Genomic DNA, 17,340 nt, shown 5'->3' with positions numbered 1-17,340 from the left:
GTTCGTCCATCACGGCCGGGAATGCTTCGTAAAGGCAAACAAGACGTTAAAGATGACGCTCATCAACACGCAGAGTTACGCACCGTACAGCCAGTATACGCACATACGCACGCAAACCTATCCATGTCTCTGGCAGCGCAGAAGCACACAGCCTGCGGCTTGAGGCTCGCACTCGCACATTTCACCCCTCTTTGTGGGGGTCCCAGGGATGATTCTCTCGTGGCTCAAGTCTCACTCACTCTCAACCCTATTGGCTCTGTCCTGGTGCTCAAGTCTCCGAGTCTACATAGTATTTGTCTCCGGGTAGTTAATTATCGGACGACGGAGCCCTAGTCCCTGAGTGAAACAGTTGCGCCATTGGCGTGCCTCTCAAAAGGATCCACGTCAGAACCCAAAATCACACGGCCAGTCGTTTTCGTTGAGCAACCGGGAAACCATGCTAGGTGCAAAGTCCCGCTCACCTCGGAATCCAAAGAGCGGATCATTGATAAAAAGGCTCAACGAGATCGCGAGCCGGAGTGGCGTTCTCCATCCAGTATCCATTGCACGTCACACAGAGCAGCCCGCTGAGTTGCAAAACGGTGGCATAGGCTTCCTCGTGGCGTTCCTGCGTTAGCTCGCGGCCTCTGGTGGGTGGATGTGGAGATAATTATGAAGGTAAGCCATGCAGGTGCGAGGTCTGCAATCTGCAATATCTGCATGGCGATGTGAGACCGAGCTGCAAGAACCGAGAACGACAAAATGAAACCTGCAGCCTAGGAGGAGATCAAGGTGGTCTCAGGTCGGTCGATGCGTGATGTTGACCAATTTGGGCGAAGCTGAAGATGCTCTCTCTCTTCATTTCCCTTCGGCGCCTCAGTCCTCGAGACTCGTCCCAAGAGCTTTTCAGAGAGCGCTCGGGAATACATCCACCATCCACCCGGCGCGAGGCCCGTGGATCTTCCATGTGGATGTCAATGTGGACGTGGATGTGGATGTGGATATGGACGTGGATGTGGATTGGAACAGCCGTTGGCGGCCAAGCAGTCTAGTCTGCAGCTCAGATTACGCTTCTAAAAAGGTTTAACAGCAAGCCAGTCAGCTGGATTTTTTTTGGATCGGGCTGAGGCCATTTGAGTGAGCCAAAGAGAAGCAGCACAAGCGCACCTGAGTTGGAGGCAAACCAAGAAAAGGCCACCTGAAAACATCAGCAGCAGCAACTAACCCGTCCAGGACATAAGATGGTTACACACAGCCATCAAAGGAACTGAATAGGAACCAAACAGCAACGGTGCCTGGCGGCTAAGAGTTCTAGTGTAGATACCTAAGGTGCACTACTCCGTCCTGTAACGTGCATTGGCTCCCCGTCTGGGCCATGGACCACGGCGAATACGGAAATAGGTCGTTAAGGACTTTTGGCACGATGGAATCGAGGCTGTTGCTGTCCCTATTCGAGGCTGAAGAGGAACAACTACCGCCACCAGCCACCACGAACCACCCCACGGGAGGAACAGGCAGGGCACGGTCGAGGTGAAGAAGTGTAGTCCAGTCCAGCCCAGACCAGACGCAGTCGTCCAATCCCGTCCAGCCCAGTGTTGAAGGAGCGACAAGGGCCCGCTCCCCTCCCTGGGTACCTACCGGCCGGTTAGCTATTTTTCTCTCCAGTCCAGTCCTGTCAGAAAAGACCAGCGGAGACTTGCTCAAACCTGAGTAAGTTAGTGCCCGTGTGGTACCTCGGCGGGTGCTGGGGTGGCGAAGCTCTTTCCGAGACGTGCGCTTGCGACGGCGACTGAACGTCTGTGGTTGGCCCAGGGCGTCATGCACAAGCGCGGCAGTTACCCTTGTAATGGTGTGCAGATAATCAAGCCAAAGGACGGGCACTTGCGCGCGGTCATTTTGCTGCGCTGCTGCTGCTACTGCCGCTGTACAATGTCTCGCTCAAGCGCAGTCAAGTAGTGGACGCTTGCTGCTGCTGCAAGTTGCAACGCAATCAGGCCAAAAATACCCAGACGCTTGCTGGCTGCCTGGAGCTGGACGACAACCGTAGACTGAATTAGATACACCCACCTGACCTCCATCCAATGATCCGTACGTAATACCTCGGGCACTGTAGATAGTGGCTCTCGTCGGTAGGGACGGTAACTACCTCACCTGCTAACCTACTATGTAGCTCGTGTCAGTTTGTTAGTTTCTCACAACTCGGGTTCCAGGTTCCAGGTCGCCAGGAAAGGTCCGCAGTGCGTGTTCCGGCCGGTTGGTGGCGGCTTCCAGCTCGTCATCAGGTGTTTCTGTTCGAATCGGGTGTTGGTTGCTCTCACTGTTTGAATTGGGAAGTTGTTGGGCGTCGGGTGAGTCGGTTTGGTCCTTTGGCGGGGTCGTCGTTCGCCGTGTTGAAATTGTCACGCAATTTGTACTGCGTCACTAACAGGCCACCCGCCACCCTCGCTTTAAAAGGGCGGGGGAACCCTGCGGCGTAGTATATTTTGCTCTGATGAGATTTTTGGCGGCCGTGCGAGATGAAGATTTCGCAATCACAGGCGCTCACTTTCTCTCTCTCCCACGTGAGGGTAGGGATGGCTAGGATCAAGAGTTGGTCTGTTTGCTGCGCCGCATTCGGCTCGCATGCGTGCTGAATAAGGTCCCCACTTCCAAAGCCTTCGCTCGAGTGTCGAGCCCTTGTAGGTGTGCTACACAAACACAATTCACGCAAACCCTCCGGTTGCACAGGGCGAGATTGCATCATTCCCCCCATTCCCCAGTCCACACGTCTCCCACTCCCCCGCGATTTGCGGCTTGCTGCGTCTCTCTCATTAGAAAGCCCATCAGCCAGCGAGAACCTAACCTAAGCACAACCAACGGCACGCTATGGGGTCCTTTGTCCCTGTGAAGGCCTCTAGATCAAGGCCCCGAAGCCCTGTAAGGCCCTACCGATTAAAAGTTGCACAGCCCACCTCAGTTCCTTTTCGTCTGCACTCTCTCTGCATGCATAGACGTCCTACCCTGAACATGGACGTCCAATGAGGGGGCACAACCCACCAGGCACCTACCCCATGGAATGCAGAACTGACCACTCCGGCCTGGTCATCACCGGCCGCCAGCACGCCCGAGCTGCGGTTTAGCCCATCAGCAAGACTAGGCTCATTGAGACAAGCGACGTCGATCAATTTGAATTGATAATCAAATCGCTCGGCTCAATGGAAGAGAGTAATTTGAAAGCGAGAAAATGGCTATGAAATGCTGACGGGTGGCTGCCTTGGGAGAGGGGATCCGAGTTGCGTCAAGTAAGCAACAGCAGCAGTCGTCGTTGGCTGCGTACGTACCAGGCGCGTCTTCCGTACCGACCGACATGTACAAAGTCCTGAGAGTGACACCCTCCGCGGGTGCTCGGACAAACGTGTCAGCAATTGGCCTAGGACTCGAGGCGATGGCGGTCTTTCTGTCGATCTGCTGTCTTCCTGTCTGTCTCTCTGTCCCGTCTGTCATCAGTCACCAGACACAGGGACCACAGCACAGGAACCGAGACCTCAGAGACCAACCCGCTGCGGCCAATGCCTAGCGCCCGGACTACCTAAGGAAGTGGGCATGGGCGAGTGGTAAGTATTCAAGCTCAGGTAGCACTACACTGGGCTGGCTTGTCTTACTCGACACCACCAGACGGACGGGCGGGCGGAATGCCCTCTCTCTGCACTTACACATGTTCTCTCGGGCCCGTAATGTCTGGGCTGCGTCCTAGCACCAGAGAGATCAGCAGTGTCGGTCGTGGAAACGCCGCCGTTGGCCGCATCGCATCCATCTGGATCTTGATGAAGTACTTCACAGGGCTGTAGTGTAACGGCCTTTAGCTTTAATGCAGTTGAGGAGAGCATGGATGATGGCCCGGCCGAGTGAAGCGAGTCTTGTCCGTGACTCCATCCGCGACCCGCGTACCTACCAGACGAGGGTTTCCTTGCCTTGCAACTGCTTGTCAAAAAAGCCGGGGCCGCTAAAACAAAACGGAGCCGATCCTTGAGGTCAAGGTTGCTCGGCAGCTCGCCTTCAGGGATGCCTGTCCATGGCCCTGCCACTGCGCCATCCCCGTGCTTCCACAGGCCGGCCAGAGTCGACCATGAGCTTCCTCTTCGAAACGACCTGACCTAAGGTGCCGTTAAGCCCCCGCCACCGTGAACCAACACCGGAACTGGAACAGAAGCACGCTTCCACGAGCCGTCCGTCTGTTTGACAAGCCAAGGCGATGCACAACCCGGCTGCCCTACGTCTGACAAGCCTCTAATTACAGGTCATGTACATACATTACTGTACAGGTATACCAGCCCCGGGACTTGCCCGGAGGCTCTGGAACTCTGTTTCCTGCACAACACATGCGGTATGAAATGGGCGGAGATGCTGCTTCTCTGCGCACCAACGAGGGCTCAGCAATCGATTTGCCGCCCCTGGACCCCCGGGAATCTGATCTGCTGCGCACGCTAAGGGCAGCTCAGGGCCCCAAGCTCGTCCCGCCCGCCCGCCGCCCGCCGCCCTCGACCTCGACCACAGGATGGATTGCCCCGCCGTTCCTGACTGTGCCCGCAGTAACGTCGACTAGTGTTGAGCACCTAACTAACGAAGTTAGCTGTTCAATTTCAACGGCGGAATACAAACGGTCGTGGGAAACTCCGTCGAGCCTGCCTTAACCTACGACTCCACAGCGTCGGACGATTGATCTGCCAATAGCTCGGTCGTACATACACAAATTGTCAAGTCACCGAGCCTAGCAAGCTATTTTGTCTTCTTCTGTTGCCTATGAAATCGGGCGCGCCAAGGTGTCGTGCGTATTTGTTCTAGCGGCCTCGCCCAAGACTAAGACCGAGACTGAGAGATGAGAATCAGAATGTGAGCACGGAACCAAAACAGCCTTCCTGCTCTTCGTCGCCGTCTGTTGTGCAATCAATCATGGCTGGGCTGAGCTGCTCTTTAGTAACCGCCTTACCGCCTTACCAACTGGCTCTGTCTACAGTCCACGCGTACGTATATCCATATAGAGGATACACGTGTGGTGCTGTAGGGACGGAGTACTTCGTACATACAGCCTCCCTATGTCGCGGTGACGGGTCGGTTTCATGTAACATATGGCATGGCATGGCATGGCATGGCGTCGCAGCCCAGCTCGTCGATCTTCTTGTGGGTATTTTGCTCCCTCGCCCCGAGCCTCTGCCTGAAAATATCAGGTGAAAAGCAGAGTCATTTCGTATCTATTCGTGCCCGTCTGCGTCTGCGTTGCTCAAGGCTGTGTTGGTGTGGGTGGGATTGGGGTCTAGTGTATCCCTTCCTGGGTGACCCCCCTGGCCAACGGGAGCCACTCACGAACGCTGAAATACCACCGCGCAGAGGGCTGGCCAATCGCGGCAAAATAAGAACATCCCAACAATCGGAGCCGGAGGAAGGCTTGGCGGGGCGAGCGAGCCCAGGAGCGCGCCGATTGGGACCGAGCAATGAGGGCCTTTCTCTGAAGTTCGGTGTTTGGTATGCACTTGCTTGCTCTGTTCGTGACCGATAGCTCAAGGCTGGGCTTGGCTGGGCTGGCTTGCCTCGTGTGTCATGTCAAGACGAGACTGACTGTGCGGGCATTTGTCAGTGTGTGTGCACATCTCGAGGTGCGTATGCGTGTGGTCGTGAAGGTGCGCGTGGGTGGGAGTGAGAGAGAGTCTGCGCGTGTCTGAATTCCAACACCGGCCCCCAGACGAGCCAGTCTAAGCCAGGCCACCGAAGACAGCCTTCTGCAAGTTATGTGCAGCAGAAACAACAGCAGCAGCAACAACAGCAGCAGAAAGCGGGCAACAGCACAGGCAGGGTGGTGTGCTCAAAGTCAACGCCACAATTCGGTCTTAACACTAGGCCAGGTCTCCCCACTCGTCATGGCATGTCGCCCGCCAGGTTCCCTGCCAAACGAAACGGGAACTAACGGACCGGTCGAGAACGGCGGCGGGGGGGGCATGGAGCACGGCATGGGCATGGGGTGGAGCGGTAGCCCGCCGTATTCTGCAAGATGGGCGGATTATGTACACAACCTACCCTACCTGAACATGGTCCACGCCGCAGACAGTACTCTGGAGTGACAACCCCGTGCCCACCGGCAGCTCTCAGTTTATTACAGATCCCCATACCCTCCCTCGTCGGTCCCCCCCAAGCCAGCCCAGGTGCTAGGTACCCTGACGCCTCTCCGGGTCTCGTTTCTACTCTCTGCTCCCCCACCCTTCGCTCGCTCACCGTTGCGTTGTTGGCCCACGCCATATCACTGTCAATGTCGGGCAAAACGAGGCTTGCTCCCCTCCGCAGAAACAGAACCAGAAACGTAGCGTAGCGTGCCACCTGATTCGAACCCTCTCATATATGCAGGCGATGTGCCTCCCGATCTGCACCTCTCCTCTCTCCTTCCCCTCCTAGTCGCCGCCGCTTCGTCAATTCGCTGCTGGATCCCATTCCCGGACCCGGACCGCAAGATGTTGTCTCGGCCAGCCTTCAACATCCGGAGACTGATACCGCACCAGAGACGGCCCAGTGACGCCGCCGAGGTCATCGACGAGGACTCGTCCTTCTTCTACCACGACGACGAAATCGACGGCGCCTTCAAGGGTGCGAGCAGGATCAAGTCATGGAGACCGCCAAGGGGTTTCAGGAGAGGCTCCAAGCCGAGCATTGATCTCAGGCGGACCGAAGATATCCACCGCGTCGTCTGCATCCCGCCCATGCCCGACACGCCCCAGTCGTCGACGAGCTCTTTGTGCAGTTGCGAACATGGCACAGACCACGTAAGCCCGCGGTCGTCGCCTCCCCGGCGGCCGGGCGGCAACAGGAGCCCTCAGAGGAGCCCGCTTCTTTGTCCAGAGCAGCTCGAGCACCCGCAGCGTACCCGGGGGAGAAGCCCCCCAGTGTCGCCGAGGAACTTTCGGGACAACGCCCCGCTTTCACCGCCGGCCACCCCGTCGCCTGTGCCTCGAAACCACGACGACTTCGCCCTGGACCCCGTGGGACCTCTGCCAGGGTCTGTGTCTGTGTCTGTGTCGCCCACTCTCGAATCCGACAACGAGCCGCCATCTCCCAGACTGATGGCGGCAGAAGGCCAGCCGCCGCCAGCAAAGTCGGCGAGAAGAGGCTCTAGGGTGTATTCGGAAGATGCCCAGAAACTCATGAGCCAGGCCGACGAGGCCTTCAAGCTGGGGCATACGCTCGCCGAGGCGAGGCTCCCGTCACCAGTGCTCGCCAAATTCCCAAAGCTTGAACCCCCAGCACATCCAGTCCGCAGGAAGTCCCAAAGGAGCAGCCAATCGTCGGTCAAGTCGCCGACAAAGTCGCCTTTGAAGTCCCCACTACTGCCCACTCCGACCCGACTCCCTTCGGCGGCGAGGACAAAGCGGACAAAGTCGAAGAAATCCAAGCGGAGGCCCCGTGCGCCCCCAACAAGGCAGTCGTCCATGTGGACATTGACCGAGAGCGCCAAAGACCTGTTCACCATCCGCATTTTCCACCGGCTCGAGGCAGACGAGATGCTGCCCGAGAGCACGCTGCGCAAGATCAGGATGAGCCGAGCATGCCAGTCCCAATACGGCAAGTCCATCGAGGCAGGTGAGACGATTGTCGAGACGGGGACGGCCACCACACCGGTCGAGTCGTCCCATGTCGAGGACTCGGAGGCCGTGACTACAGATGTGCCGGCAGCCCTGGGAGAGCCAGAGGTGCTGGTATCTAGACAGGGGGGGATTGACCGTGACGCCAGCACAACACCCAGGCCTGAGCAGCAACAATGGCAATCCCAAACACAACCACAGCAGCAGCAGCACCAGCAGCAGCAGCGCCAATCCCAATCCCAATTACAAATACAAACCCAACAACAACCACAATCTTATGAATACAGAAAAGAACAGTCGCAGGGGCAAGACCAAGGGCAGGGGCAAGGGCAAGTAGAGCAGTTTGAGCACGAGAGCCAAGACGTTTTATCACACCAGCACCAGGAACAAGCATCACAGCAAGCCCGTCAGGAGCAGGATGAGGATGAGCAGCAGCAGCAGCAGCAGCAGCAGCAGCAATCACAACAGGACTGGTCTGTCGCTTCCGATGAGGACGACGAGGACGCGGCCGCAGCCTTGCCCATCATGATGATTACTCCCGACAAGCCACCACCGGCAAAGGCCAAGAGCACGGCCGCAAGCTCGCCGCCCATGAAGATGCATCGCCGGCTGCCTAGCAGGCAATTGCCGCCCCTCCCCACCATCCCCGAGGTGATTGCCACGGGGCCTGAAAACGCGGTGCTGTCGCCTACGTCGGTGCCGCCGCCGCCCTGGGGTTCGACGAGCAAGATCAACAAGGACGACTTCGTCTTCTACTCCAGCACACCCTTCACCTTCAACATGCCGACGTTCCGCCACGGGGACATCCGCCTGGCCAAGGCCGACATGCCCATGGGGAAGCTGGCCGTCGACGACACGCTCGACTGGACCGCCTTCCAGATGGCCATCCTAGGCGGCGCCAACGACTTCTTCAGCGAGCCGACCGACTACTCGCGCCCGTCCGATGCCGAGCTCGACGAGCGCGACGACCTCGTGGGTTGGTTCGCAGGCTTCGGCTTCGAGTCTCCTGGCGGTTTGCTGCTAGAGGCCGCCGTGGCTGCCGCCGCCGCCGCCACCTCCGAGTCGCGCACGCCCAAGCTGACACCGCACTCTGGCCGGGACGACTCACCGTCGTCGACGCCCAACAGCAGCCCGCGCAGCCATCCCGGCGGCGGGCGCAGCCCCGGCATGCTGGCAGTGCGGCGCGTCGACCCGCCGCCCAGCTCGCACGACGGCCCCGACGGCGAGCACTTTGGGCCCGAGCGGCTCGGCGACTCCATTGCCAGCCGCTTCTCGCTCAGCCAGGAGCACCACCACCAGCCGCAGCACCGGCGGGCCATGAGCGACGGCACCAACGCCAACACCAACCCGGTGGCGGCGGCGGTCGGCAACGGCGTGTGGCGCGACCGCGACCACCGGCCGCCGCCGTCGTCGCGCCGCCACGTCGGGCTCGCCATCGACTCGTCGCGCCGCCCCAGCGTCGACAGCATGCAGAGCCTGCCGCAGAGCCCCATGCTCGACCTCGTCGTCAGCAAGGACGTCGACGGCAACGAGTACGTCGTGCCCATGGGCTTCAACCTCGGCCACGACCTCGGCGACTTCCTCAAGTGGGAGGCTGAGCACGTCTTTGCCGCCGGCTACTACGGGCCCGACGAGTCGTGATGTTTGTCTCTCTGTGTACTACTACTATACCTACCATTATCATCATCATCACCTGCAATTTCCCGCTACTGTATCTGTTACTGTTATTATTATACCATCCATCAGCCTTTTACACTTATCCCGCTTTTCTGTCTGTGTGTGTATGAGATCTACCAACAAGTCGTTTCCAAGTCATCATGAGCGCAAAGCGAAGCATTTCCCCGATTTTATCCTTTTTTGCTCTTTTTATCTTTATATATATATATTTACACATTTTCTCTTCCTTCCTTTTTTTTTTTAACGGGTTATGCTTCTTCCCTCTTTTTATACATGGCGCGACGTTTTCCACGTGAAGATTTTTTTGGGAGCTAGCGGGGAGTCGAAAGGCCATTTGCTCTCATCAATTATATCATATCATTATCTCTCTCACTCACTCTTTTGGCGAGGCGTTTAGAAAGGGGCGAACTGGGGATGGGGATGGGGATGGAGCTGTTAGCCACGTATCATTATACCTTTCTTGTCTTTCGCTTTGGTCTCTCTTTTTTTACACCCTGCCCTGTTTTGGGTTGGTCGGTTGGTCGGTTGGTCGGTTGGTTGCGCGGTCGAGTTGGGTTGGGTTGAGTTGGGTTCTCTTTTCCGTCTCATTACTATTTCCCTTATTCCTTGTCGTCTCTCTCTCTCTATCTCTATCTCTCTTTTTGTCACCGTCACTGTCTCTGTCTTTGTACATTTGTTTTTCCCTTTTCTTCCCGACACTTGAAGACAGGAAAGAAGGAAAGGAAGCAGGCGGGGGGTGTGTGGTGCAATATACCTAGGATCAGCCAAAGGAATTTTGGGGAGCCAAAATAGGCAGAGGCAAAGGGAAAGAACCAGGGCAACAAGGGGGGCAGGGAAGAAAGGCAAAGGCATTTTTTTTCTGTTTTGATACCATACCCCCTTCTACTACTACCACCACCACCACCATGGCGTATCATATCCCGGCACCAGATACCAACGTCATCGTGCCAGATGCCAGATGCCAGATACCAGCAGACCGAGATATATATATATATATATATATATGTATATCATCTATTTGTGGATTTTACTTGAACAGCGTTTTCCAGTGCCCGTGCTTGTTTCTCCCAACGCAACCAATCAAGCAAGTGACAGCCTCACCAGTCCAGCCCTAAATAAAACGGCCGGCACGCACTCCGCTTCGGCACATGCGGCAGCAGAGGTAAAGAAACATAAGGTCGGCCGCATATACGGAGTACCTGCCGAACTATCTATCCACTTTCCTCTATTTCTTATTCCTCCTCCGGTCCACACAGGAGCACAGACGCCCACTTCGTCTACATGTGCATGCGCAAACCAGAGACCTGGTTGGTTGCCCTCTCTCCCGCCCGTCCGTCCCGTTGTGGGTATATTATTCTGAGCTACGCAAGTGGAGGAACAGCCCTGCCATCCGTGGATCCGTCTGTCTGCCCATGTGTGCGTCGTGCAGCCCGGAGAAGGATTACCTGCGTGCATGAGTGCAGGACAGGGCAGGACAGGGCAGGGCAGGGCATGTGGATAAAATAGGTGGGTTGTAAGCAGGCAGGCAAGCGGTCAGCAGCGAAGGAAGGAAGCTAGGTAGGTATGTAGGATGAAATATTTCACGGGCGGGCGGGAACTTTCTTTTGCTTCGTCTATTCGTTCAGTCAGGAACTGAGTTTGCAGTTGCAGTTGCAATTGCAGGAAGGGCAAACTGTGTTTTTTTTGGGCTCAAGGGGGATGAAGTTGGTGGTGTTTCTTGCTTTTCCTTCTAAACTTCTCTAGTACGTACCAACCAGGACATCTTCCTTTACTTCTCAAACCAACATCGTTTTTGAGCCGCTGAGCTTAATTGCATTGCCTCTTTGCCATCCCAAAGTTACGACCTCGCACAACGTTTTGAGGCTCTTGATGTTGTTGCTGTTTAGTTGGTTGGTGGTGGCGGCGTCCCTGCCTGCCGCTGCCGCGCGTCCAATCCCTTTCCTCATGTGCCTTTTTTTTTTGCTGCTGTCCCTTGCAGAGCTCTTCGCTGGTGCTGACGGCCCAGTTTTAGGTTTTGTGTGTTCCGAATCTGGCAAGCTGTCAGCTCAGCCTTCCCGTGGCCCTGCCTGCCTGGGGCATGAGCCAACAGCGCCCCCCCTTTGCCGCCGAGAGATGACAGCGTGGCTGTGTGGCTATGTGTGGTTTTGGTGACAAGTTGACAACCCAAACCAACTGCCGTCTGTCGGAAAGGAGAGGGTGGGAATGTGGTCGGGTGGTGGTTGCTGGTATGTTTATTGCTATTATTAACTACCTGGCGATGCACATGCAGACATGGGCGGAATGGAGCAGGTTCGCTGTGATGGCAGTGTTATGTTGGGCGGCCTTTGATTGAGTCTATTGCAACTACCTTATTCTAAAACATGACAAGTACCTTACTTAGTGAAAACAAAAGAGAGAAAGGGCAAAGAGCCAGCTCTATTTCAGTCTACTGAGCATCTTCGCACGGCTATCACGTTCACCGTCGGGACTGATCCCCCCCCTTTCAAAAATTCTCTTTGAAGCTTCGGCCTCGAGCTCGTACTTCTGGAACGCCTTGTTGACGGCCCGCAGCCACTTGACCGTGCTGGGTGAGTTTGACGTGTGCAAGGTTGTCTGGAGCTTGACGTATTCCCAGTACTGGGGGTACCAGCCGGCAAACTGCCAGTCGATGATGCCCGTGATCTTGCCGTCCGAGGCCACGTCCTTGTCCGTGTCCAACTGCTGTAGCTGCGTGACGTAGCCGGCTAGTTCCTCCGCGATGGTCGCAATGTTCTCGTCGCTCAGCGTGTGGAGCATCTTGTCCAGGTCTACATCCACAACTGTTCTCGTCAACTGAGTTCCGGAGAGAGAGTTCCGGAAAGAGAGAGAGAAAGAGCTACGCCGGGGCACGGGGATGGTGGTGTTATTGCGTACAAACCTCATGGCCGCAATCTCGTTGGCCGCTACATTGTGTTAAACCACGCGGTTGTTGAGAGGCAGGATAACCACCTTCTCCGTTTTCTGACTGCGCGACCTCCGGAAGATGGAGTTGGCCGCAATCTGTAGCTGGAGCCATGTGGGCAGCTTTGGCTTGTTTGATTCCGAACTCGCCATTGATTGGTTAGGCATGAAAAGAGACAGGTTGGGGGATGGGTGGGCGTGTTGTGGATGGGCAGATGGCCTGGAAGGACAAAGGACCAAAACGGTGGGCAGTACTACTTGTTCCGAATATCCCGCGCGGATAACTTTGTCCCGCTCGCACCACGTGCCCTGAATGGTGCCTCCGGGCTATTCATTATTATCGGTGACCTGGTACGTGTAAATCAAACCAAGATGATAGTCATGCCTGGTTGCGCCGCCATCTGTTGGTTTTCAAACCCCCGACGGCAAGCCTTTGCTCCCCAAATTGTTCGTCAATACGTGGGCCGTGTGTTATTGTCAGAGACCGCGGGTTCCTCGTGGGGGAGGAGGTGGGCGGCAGAGCTGGTTTTCCAAGCCGCAGCGCCCGGAGCGCTTGTTAGGTGCCAAAAATGGCCTCGAGTATCGAGTGTTGTAACTTGTATCCCAACATTTGGGAGCATTTACTTGGCCGCCAACCAGCCTTCTTCGGGTCTCGCCGTATGCGTGGTCATCACCCCGCCTGTCTCATGCCCCGGCTTGTATGGGCTGATTCTTCTGGTGTCGTGGCCGTGTTGATTTCATGTCGAAACCAGAGCAGAGCAGAGCAGCTAGCGGCTGGCTGACGAGACTCTCTGAAGCCGGCCCTCTGAGGCATCGTCCACTGAGTTGGTTGTGTCTTGACCTTTTATCAACCATGATGATTATCCTATAAGTACTCCTTTCCCCTTCGACCATGACACTGACAACCGGAAAAGCACAATCAATCCACACACAATTCTCTCTCCAGTTCTGTATTTGAATTACTCCTTTCATTTTGTCCTTTTGTACGTCTGGAACGCCCCCCTTATTCCTTTGTCTGTCAGATTCCTAGGTTCTCTTTTCGTCTTTCTGTAATTCATCATGTCGAGAGAGAGTACGAATTAATATAGATTCGTCCTGAAAACAGCTGGCTCCGTTCGAAACTACCAGATAGAAATAAATACATGGTCCACGTGCATCAAGACGGGTTTCTAGGCCTCGGGGGGGAATAAAAGGGTATACGAAGACAACGGATAGGTGTTGAGACTAATCAATATGCAGAAGCGTGACATTTTCAAGTTTGGGAGGCTTCTTTATCCGTCTAATGAGTCTAGACCGCCAATTATCTTATTGCGCCCCCCCCGAACACCGTTCGTTAATTGCAGAATTGAATCTTTGAGGAGGTCAAAAATTCGGCCGGAACAAGACGCGCCGTCATCAGCTACTATCCCTAATAGCAAAATTACCATAGTCTATTTCAAGGAGACACAAACACTCGTTTAATACTCGCTTGGTCGCCAACCAGGACCTCCCTATTTCTAGTCAAAGTCTCGCGTGATGTGATTGACCCTTTACACAAGAACAAAGCACAAGCGCTCACGGATACACTCCCCACGTCAGGCTGAAGTGGTAGCAGGCAGGACACAGGTGTGTGGCCGAGAGGATGCAATGTTGATATCATGTAGCGCGCGTCATATCGTCGCACAGAAATCCGCTCAGCACACACAAAGTTTCAAAGTCAACGGAAGCAATAATCACAATACAACCATGTCCAACGAAAAAAATAAAAAAGGGACTCAAAAGGGCGGCATAATCTAATTAGCGCGGAACTGTTATGGGGTTCCAGAGTCCCTGATCAATTTTTCTCACATGTGGCTGAATGCAGGGAAAAGTGTGGGGGGAGGAATGAGACTCTCTAATGGCCGCAGCTAACATTGCCTATACAAGATGCAATATATAGGTACTGAGTAGGTAGGACCGTAACCTAGACGATGAAGGGATATGCGCGCTTGGGAACAAGGCGCGCATAACTCTGGCTGCTCGGTTTAATCTTACGCCGGAGATGAATGTCGTCAGTTTTGAGAGAGTTCAATCCCTCAATTAAAGAGAAGGAATTTTATTTTCTGACAGACAGACGCTACACTTCAAGTTTTACAGAGTCGGTACTTACCTAAGCACTAAGGATAGGGTCCACGCTGTGACGTTGCTGTCAGTTGTTGGCGAGGTGGAGACATGCTGCTGTTGTTGGTATGCTGGAGAGGCCAAAGCGTGCGAGGTGAGCGCGTAAAGTGGTTTTCTTTCAACATGGCGGATTGTAGAGCGCCCTTCCCCCCTATTTGCAACTGCAACCGATTGAAGAGCGTTGTACTCGGTATGGATGGACTTGAACTGCCAATTGAGGCTTCAAGATGAGGAGAATGTAGTCATCATACTCGGCGGTGATTCAGCACGCCTCTTAAGAAATGATGCGTGCCTCGGTTTTTTTAACATTGCCGAATCCAGACAGACAGAGCCGGGCGTAATAAAGTCAGATTGTCAGATGCAAGACGTCAGATGGTGGTACTTTCGCGCCCCAATCTCGCGTGGAAGCGGGAAACGGCTGGCGTCAAATCAGGCGCCAGAACCGCCGAAATTGCATCTCAGCAGCCCAATACGGAACAACGAAATGAACACGTCTTCAATGTCCAGGCATTCATTACAGCGCAGTCAGATTGCCGATATAGGGAGGGAGTTTGGGAGGTCCAGTATTCCATACTGAATACGTTACGGAGTAAATCGATATGTAACCTGGTAGGGAGAGAAGCAGAGTGTCAAAGACTCAGGACCCGGCAACGTGCGTCGAAACCTACATGCCGCCCCCACCCGCTCTTTGGCTTTGGGGCGGCTCCTAGACCGACACAACTCTTCTTATCTTGCAGATGGCGGGTGTTGCGTGCATCGAGGAAGTCAGCCAGAGTCTGGCACTTGCATACGGCACTGTGTTCCAGCGCGCCTTCCGGAGGGATCCTGACCTGCAAAAGATAGGCGGTGCGGCCAATCGAGGTCTTCGGAGCAACTGGAACCTTTTGGGTAGCCAGCCAACATCCATTGGATGGGGGATGGAGCCGGCTGTCACGATGGTGCTAAAGTTTTTTTCCTGGCGATCGATCACCTCACAGGAGAAAAAGCCTTGGCAGCAGCAGTAGCAGCAGTGCGGTGCGTCCAACCCAAGCCCAGTGAAAGCTAGTGATGCGAGAGTTTGCCCCTTGAACTCTTCGTGCTTTTCTCTTCCGACTCCGGCTGAATGTGCGTGGTGTGCGTCATGCAGAATTGTCCGTGCACCCTGGAGTGTGGGTGCGTTCTGGACTCACAGTGGACGACGGGGCAGGCCTAAGGATAAGGCCTTGCATCGGTGTGCTGCAGGCTCCAGGGAGAAAGTTTGCAACCAAAGCCTTTTGTCAACAACAAAAACACTAGTTATCCAGAACGCTGCCGCGAATGGCCGACGAGTTTGCGCGGCGCAGTGCAGTGCCGGGGCGGCTGGGATGTTGAGTCGGCATTCCGCGTCTTTTGGTGTCCTCCTACTCGTTTGCGACAATAATGACCTGTCGGTCTGTTTGGTTTCTTGCGCGGGCCAGTCGCCGGCTGCTGCCCTTAGGCGGCGACCGAGGCGAGCTCGAATCCGGGCCCCAGAGCCGGGCGAGGAGGGAGGTCGTTGAAAAGGGGCACAGAAGGAGCCCCGAGAGACGGGAGGTAATTATCACCTATCTAGGCTATGAGACGGCGCAAGATCCTGACTCGGGATGACGCCCCAACCGAGAGCGACCAAAGCACTCGCTCGGCCATGTGGTTGGCGATGCCGATCACAACTGGACTTCACCGTCGTCCGATCCTCTGGGCTTTCGGGCTTTTGGGCTTTTGGCCCTTTTGGCCCCCCTCACCGCCCCCGGACTGGTGTAGCCGGATTGAGCCAAGCATAATGTATGTATTATGCAAGAAAAATAGTGAGCACAGTGCGTCCAGGATTTGGCCCGTTGGCTCCTTGTGAGATGGGTAGTCCCTGGTCCCTGAGGCAAGGGTCCCGGGACCCAGTATCAGCTTGGCCCACTCGCGGACATCCCGGGAGAGTTTAGCTCAAAAGGCCTGAGGGGAAGATATATGTGTCCCCACTCGTGTAATTGAAAACACGAAAGCCCGCTCCCCTGACCCTCCGAATTAACGCTATTCATCATAGTGAAGGCGTCTCAAGGCGACGTACTACGAGGGTACGCCTCGTAATAAGTGAAATTGTTTGCGGCGCTGTGGAGAGAACTAAGCCTTTTTAGGTTGAGGCTGGTGCACTCCGTATTCCCCCTCTTCAAATCTCAATCAATCGACCTCGAGCTAGCACGAGCACAGCCAAAGGCAATTAATGGATTTTGGGACGAACCCGCTCCAAGTCCAACGGAGTCGGACTGGTCACCTCTAAGGGAGACCCGTATTGGAAAGCATGGCGGGGTACGGAGCACTCGACGCGACATCGATTGTCGAGGCGCAGGGCCGTCGCGTAATCCCCCGTCTAAGGCAGGTAATAATAAGGTCATTGTCAATATGAAATTGTACCTATACTCTGTAGGGTGCAATGCCATCCCTTAAGGACCCGCCGCCCCATGGGTAATTCTCAATTCCCGTCCAGCTGAGGGCAGCTGGCCACCTCTCCCGTCATCCCCGCAGCGGTTGTCGTTTGCCTTGGGAAACAAAAATTGGAGAATTGATCGACCCCTGGATGGAATGCTCGCTGCTGAGCCGAGCTGCCCAAAACTCGGCGAGGCTAGGGAGCAAGAAATGCTTGATTGGGCACTCTGAGCGCCCAGTTGCTAGGTGCCCTCGCTGTGCGTATGACGACCCTCTGCTTTTCGGGTGCTCCTTGGCAGCATCTCAGTAACCCAATCTCGTTGATCTGGATACGTGCTCCTGAAGAGGCGTGCGCGCATGCGGGTGACAATGTGATGTTGTGCGCGATCCCCCCTTCGCTGCAACTGCAAGTCGTATCGGCCATGGAATGGGTTAGTCGAGACCTCGAAACCCCTCTTCTTAAACATAAATAGTACTTTGTCTGCGGCTATTCGGCGAAAGGGTACCTAGGTTAGTTATTGAGGAATTGCGCAGATAGACCGCCGAGGTATATTGGAGGGCGGGCAGGAAAGGACATCGCTGTCAGCAAGAAATTGTCGGCTTCTCCCTTCTT

General features: G+C 55.3%; 4 protein-coding genes across 4 annotated transcripts; 2 read left to right on the top strand and 2 right to left on the bottom strand.

Annotated features, from left to right (window-relative positions):
* Window positions 1-3,078: 3,078 nt before the first annotated feature.
* B0T26DRAFT_88127 (uncharacterized protein) lies at window positions 3,079-3,914 on the bottom strand. The gene is made up of 2 exons (XM_060448131.1): window positions 3,672-3,914; window positions 3,079-3,337 (listed from the first exon to the last, which is right to left on the bottom strand). Exons 1-2 carry the CDS (start codon window positions 3,770-3,772, stop codon window positions 3,157-3,159), a joined length of 282 nt encoding a protein of 93 aa, XP_060303823.1. The 5' UTR covers window positions 3,773-3,914; the 3' UTR covers window positions 3,079-3,156.
* Window positions 3,915-4,825: 911 nt separating this feature from the next.
* On the top strand, window positions 4,826-5,826 carry B0T26DRAFT_690179 (uncharacterized protein). The gene is made up of 2 exons (XM_060441070.1): window positions 4,826-4,848; window positions 4,934-5,826. Exon 2 carries the CDS (start codon window positions 5,090-5,092, stop codon window positions 5,510-5,512), a length of 423 nt encoding a protein of 140 aa, XP_060303822.1. The 5' UTR covers window positions 4,826-4,848; window positions 4,934-5,089; the 3' UTR covers window positions 5,513-5,826.
* A 629-nt stretch (window positions 5,827-6,455) lies between these two features.
* Window positions 6,456-9,221, top strand: B0T26DRAFT_746787 (uncharacterized protein; the record flags this gene model as incomplete). Its single annotated transcript, XM_060444743.1, has 1 exon — window positions 6,456-9,221. The coding sequence occupies one exon, from the start codon at window positions 6,456-6,458 to the stop codon at window positions 9,219-9,221; it is 2,766 nt and encodes a 921-aa protein (XP_060303821.1).
* A 2,451-nt stretch (window positions 9,222-11,672) lies between these two features.
* Window positions 11,673-12,329, bottom strand: B0T26DRAFT_746786 (uncharacterized protein; the record flags this gene model as incomplete). Its single annotated transcript, XM_060444742.1, has 3 exons — window positions 11,673-12,055; window positions 12,116-12,178; window positions 12,242-12,329. 3 exons carry the CDS (start codon window positions 12,327-12,329, stop codon window positions 11,673-11,675), a joined length of 534 nt encoding a protein of 177 aa, XP_060303820.1.
* Window positions 12,330-17,340: the final 5,011 nt, after the last annotated feature.

Source organism: Lasiosphaeria miniovina (genome assembly GCF_030549165.1).
Source record: "Lasiosphaeria miniovina strain SMH2392-1A chromosome Unknown B0T26scaffold_1, whole genome shotgun sequence".
Lineage (NCBI taxonomy): Eukaryota > Fungi > Ascomycota > Sordariomycetes > Sordariales > Lasiosphaeriaceae > Lasiosphaeria > Lasiosphaeria miniovina.
The sequence above is the reverse complement of the archived record's forward strand: the minus strand, read 5'-3'. Positions and strand labels throughout refer to the sequence as shown.